This window comes from Monopterus albus, unplaced genomic scaffold (genome assembly GCF_001952655.1).
Source record: "Monopterus albus unplaced genomic scaffold, M_albus_1.0 scaffold92.1, whole genome shotgun sequence".
NCBI classification, from domain to species: domain Eukaryota; kingdom Metazoa; phylum Chordata; class Actinopteri; order Synbranchiformes; family Synbranchidae; genus Monopterus; species Monopterus albus.
This window is the reverse complement of record NW_018127972.1, coordinates 3,580,240-3,585,744: the sequence shown is the minus strand read 5'-3', so window position 1 is coordinate 3,585,744 and position 5,505 is coordinate 3,580,240. Positions and strand designations below refer to the sequence as shown.

Sequence of the window (5,505 nt, the reverse complement as noted above, 5' to 3'; positions counted from 1 at the left end):
CCCACCAAGAGCCGGGGTCTGTCGGAGGTTTCTTCTGTTAAAGGGAGTTTCTTCCATTAACATTTTTGCTCATTGGGGATTTATTGGGTTTTTCCTTAATAATAATAATAATAATTATAATAAATTTTAGTGTGCCAAGTGTACAGTAGTAGTCCTTCCTCCAGTCTGGAGCCTTGGGAGCTCGGTCCTCTGTCCTGCGTCTCTGTCTCCCCCTCCTGTCCTCAGTACCAGCCTGCGTTTCCCTTTATTATTTTCCACTCAGTTTCTCGCAGTTTAAAATGGCGGCGTTGAGCAGCGCCGAGTCCCCACCGCCCGTCTTTAACGGAGACCCCGCGGAGCGGGAGCCGGGCAGGAAGCGGGGCCTGGACGAGCTGGGCACTAGGCTGGACTCCTCTTGCTCGTCGGTGATCCCCGGAGGTCCACAGCATGAGGAGGTAAGTGCCACGGCAGCGGGGTAGCGGGTCTAGGCTAAGCAGGGGACACGGGCTCCGAGCGGAGGTAACTGGATGTAACGTTAAATCTTCAGGAAACACCGGCTGTTACATGGATCGCTGGGGGTGCAGTGCGGGGGACAAGACGATGCACGAAATGTAAACGAACATCTGAGCGCCAGGCTTTCACAGCCCTCGGCTTGCAATGAACATAAAAATCCGGCAGACTAATGTGAGTAGGAGGGGAAGGTTTTATTCGTAATAGCCTCTGTTTATTTCGGGCCTACTTTATTCCACTCGCTCCTGGCTTCGTTTTCCAGGCTCACTGCAGCTGCAGCCTGGTGCTCCAAAAGAGCACACACACATACACACACACACACACACACCGCTGTTGACACAACAAAGACACGCAATTACACCGCGTTCTGATGCATTCTAGTGGATTCTAATGTTCTCGGTTTCATTTTCACCAATTCAGCTGTGGTTCTTTATCTCAGGAGGGTGATGATGAGGAGGATGAGTGATGATGATGATGAGGAGGAGGAGGATGGAGATGGAGACTACTCAAGTCGTGCTTGTGTTGTTGAGATGCAATTTAGATAACGTTACATAGGCTACTTACATTTATATTACAGGCTTAACAGTCAGCTCGCCCACGTCCACACACAGACATAACCATCAGCCAGTTTGTATTCTCATTGTATTCACAGTGACCATGTAGCCTAGCCTGGGTATTAGTGTGTGCAGGTCAGAGGCCTCGCTGCTAGACCATGGCAGTCACACTAGCAGGATACTTCAGTCAAGAGTCAGTCATTTTTAAAAAGCTTGTAATATTACAACTAATATAAAATCAGAATCCGCCTTATTGGCTGAGTGTGTTCCAACGCACAAGGAATTTGACTATGGTACAGAGGCTATCAGTGTGCTTTTGTAAGGCACAAGAAAATTTTAAAATGTATATAAGAAAATAGGTGTAACTATACACACACACACACACATATGTACATTGTGGCAGAAGGGCTTCAGATGGATATGTCCAATCATGCAAGTGTGGGTTAAGTGTTCATAAGAGTGATGGCAAAGGGGCAGAATCTCTCCTTCTCTGGTTGTTTTGGCGTACAGTGACCTGTAGCACCTTTCGAGAAACTGGTACGTAGTTATATCACCTCATGTCTTCCATCTAACCTTGACAGCCACCAGTTTGCATACCGGGCAAATAGATCTACAGAGGATGCCATCAACACCACTCTCCATACTGCTCTGTCTCATTTGGAGCAGCCGGGGAGCTATGTGCGGCTGCTGTTTGTGGATTTTAGTTCCGCCTTTAACACCATCCTCCCTCACAGACTTGTGTCCAAACTACAGGCTCTTGGACTTTCCAGCTCCATATGCCATTGGATTCTGGATTTCTTGACTGCCCGCCCGCAGAGGAATGGAGCTCTCCCATCAGTTTCAGTCTAATTACACACACACACACACACACAGAGACAAAAACTTGTTTTGCTGATATGTTAAAGCAAAGTTAGTAACAAATGAAATGCCAAATTAAAAAATGCAGTCAATAATAACAGACATTTACTGTATATACCTTCACAAGTAAATGTTAGGCTTCAGTCAACCATGTGCTTAAATATAGTGGAGCAGTGAAAAGAACCAGGGTTGTGCTTGGCTCACAGACCTGTTAGACACACACTGGCAGAGGCAGCAGGCGTCTGTAGATAGGCAGAGGGAAATGGAGTGCAAACAGGTAGCTTTAAATTAAGGAACAGAGTCACTCGTGTTGATTGATGGTGATTGTTTCTTAATATTGGCAAGGAATAAAAAAACAGCATCCGTGTCTTCTGTCGTCGATCTGATCGCCATTTGGTGCAAGTCTATGCCATAGTTTTATACTCTGTTGTCAAGAGGATGAGTGAGTTTTAGAGAGATGATATAAATCTGCTGATATGTTTCAAACATGTAAAATGTACTCCAGTGATTTCACTCTTTCAACTCCATGAAGTTGGGGGGCTCACAAAAGAGATGAAGGAATGGTATAAATTTATGCTGCAGTGGCTGAGATATGTTAACTTTTTGTTCCTAAGGGCCAAGTTCCAAAAAGAAAATATCAGTTTTTTAAAGACCTTTCCTGGCTGGTAAATGCTCACATTTCTTCATATTTCACATCCTCAGTTTTGTAATACTTGTTTCTTCAAGAAATGTATAGGTTGTGTTCAAAACCACTCTATATTTGCTAAACAATTTACCCACTACTACTTTGAGTGTCCAAATTCTAAGTGTGTGTGAATATATTCACCATAGACTATCCTGCATATAAAGATGGATATTGTGAATATGGTGGCTACCTTCTTCCTTTGGTGACACATTTTGCAACCAGATTTGTCGCAATAGTGACCAGAGATGGAGTGACAGGGTCAGGTCACCTGTCAAAGCTGTCCAGTCATCTGAAATGCACTCTTTTTTTAATATCATAAAATAACGTAAACTTGCCAGAAAAATGAACACTTCTACACAGATCAGCATCATCATATCTACCCAGAATGACAGAAGTCATCTTTGGGGAAAATTTGTTTGATTTTTATTTAGAAATTTTAATTTGACTCATGTGCCATGGGCTAACATGTAGGGGGAAGGGTTTATGACCCGCCACTAGGGTGTGATTGACCTGCAGTGGCTTCGCTTCTGGGAGCTGTGATGTTGTCCATACCGTCTATGGTGTCCCCCTGTGTAGTACCCCTAAAAATTCCACAGTGGAAGAAAAAAATAGTGTACATGAAAAAATTGCTAGAAATCCCAAAACGTAATGCTCTGCATTTCATAGATGTAATAATACCATTACTAGTAGCCAACAGTGGTGATGCAAAATGATTTTGATCAGTAAGTATCTGACATCTCAGTTCACTGCTCACTATTGAATGAATTATTAAGTGTCTATTACATAAGCAGCAGTGAATGAATAAGTGAGAGAGTGATTGCGGACAGCCATAATTTTCCAATTCAATCTGATGTAACCCCGATGACATCACTATGACATCATTAGGGTTCTTTTAAGACAGAACTCATACAGCTGTTTTCACAGGCTTAGATATGCTGCTCATGATTAGTAAACTCACAACATTGTAATAGGGCTCCCTTTTAATTCAAATACAAACATTAGGGTATATTTTGATGTTAATACAGCTGTACTTTTACTTAAGTAATATTTTGAATGCATGACTTTTACTTAGAGTATTGTTACACTGTGGTACTGCTGATTTTTATTTTAGTAAACAATATGACTATTTTATCCACTGCTGGGTTTTGGTAGCTAATGTGTGTTTGGGGTGTGGAGGGGGGGGGGGGGGGATGCGCTCACTTGGCCTGTTAACGTTACATCTGCAGCAGTGGAGAACAGCGCCTGTACTGCAGCGTTACTACTAGAGAACGCCGGCGTTATCCAAAACGGGCACAGGTCTGTAGAAACGAGGTGTTTTCTTTGCCTCACCAGTTTGAGTGAAGTGCTGCAGTGTGTGTTGCTAAGCTGAGCTGCTCTCATGTGTTAATAAGCTCACTGTTCTGCTACGCTAACGTCAGTCTGTTGGTGATGGGCTACGAACTATTCACACAGTCCTCCACACTTGTCTGTCAAAGCTCATTACCAAGTCATCAACACATGCTCAGATGATTCCCTTGTCTACAGTAGAAACTCGCTAATAGTCACCACAGTGCAGAGGAGGGACCATTTTTACTGGTACTTTTGGGGACACATGACACAGAATATTTGAATATTTAAGAGTTGAACATCAAAAGTGTCACAATTGAGTTATATTATCAGTAAATCAAATCTTGAAAAGCTCAGTTTGTGGTGCATTCATGAACATATCAACTGGGACAGTTTTGGCTCTGTTTGTAAAATGTTAATATAACCCCACAGGAAAAATGAAAAGTGGTGGATTACTTATTGGTAGTTTTTTTGTTGTTGTTTGTTTTAGGCTGCTATTGATAAGGGATTAACTTAAAAACATTGCTGTAGAAAGGTTTTGACAGAATGTTAGCTTTTATCAAAGTTATAAACTTTTCATCATCATGAGTGGAACTATATCAATAATGTAGATAAATTCATTTACTTTTCATTCATCCAGTGGTTTAAATTAGTAATAATTATAGGCAGAGCTTAAAGGAGTCTACCCGAAGATAGACAGGTTGCATTGTAAAGGTAAATAAACCTCAAAGAATTTTACGTTTTTGAAGGCCATTGACAGAACAACTGCTCGCACATGGACCAAAAAGTAAATGTGGGTATAAAGATCCAAAAAGAGTGAATTTGTTTCATGTGTAAAAATATGATACGGTGAAAAAATGTAAATGAAAAGTGAGCAGTCAGTTAAAGGGCCATCATCGTCACAATTTTCAGACCATGCAATTTTAGTCATAAATAGGCTGCTATCAATACAGAGCATTCAGAATGAGAGGCGAGGAGCACAAGGTGCATCACATGAACCCATCAGCCACAAACCATGCATGGTGAGCAGAATATTTACAGTGCATTTGAACATTTTGTTGATTAATCTGCCATTTTTTTATGAACCCTTTAGTCTAGAAAATGTTATAAAATAAAAACCAAAAATGTCACCTAGCCAGTCTGAAACAAATTCATTATTTTACAAATAGAGCCAAAACTATCCCAGTATACTGCCATGTGCAATATGACAAAGAAAAGCAGCAAATCCTCACATTTGCAGAGTTAGTAGAATGCAATGACATTACTGTATGTCCATAATCAATTTTTTTCTATGAGACCTTGTCAGATACAGTCATGCTCTGTTTAAGCTCTGGTTACAGGTGCCTAGCAGGAATTCTGTTGTAGTCGTTCTTGACTTTCACAGCTTTATCATGTCAAATTTTTTGGTTCTTACTCATTCTCTTCTAGAGTTTTTTGTTCATCCTGAGTGTTTTTACTTAACTTTTAAATTGATGATTCACACAATAATCAAAGAAACAATGTGACTATGGTACAGAGGCAATCAGTGTGCTTTTGTAAGGCACAAGCAAATGTAAAAATATATCTAAGAAAATAGGTGTAATTATATATATA

The 5,505-nt window shown here is 40.9% G+C and overlaps 1 protein-coding gene across 2 annotated transcripts in view; it reads left to right on the top strand.

The window, feature by feature from the left end:
* The first annotated feature begins 192 nt into the window (after positions 1-192).
* braf (B-Raf proto-oncogene, serine/threonine kinase) overlaps positions 193-5,505 on the top strand; it is a 41,015-nt gene continuing 35,702 nt past the window's right edge. Inside the window, exon 1 of one of the 2 annotated variants that reach the window (XM_020608210.1) lies at positions 193-434. In XM_020608210.1, coding sequence (XP_020463866.1) covers positions 279-434 — 156 coding nt within the window. In that variant the 5' untranslated portion in view covers positions 193-278. The remainder of the gene's footprint in view (positions 435-5,505) is intronic. The other variant, XM_020608211.1, reaches the window with a different exon arrangement.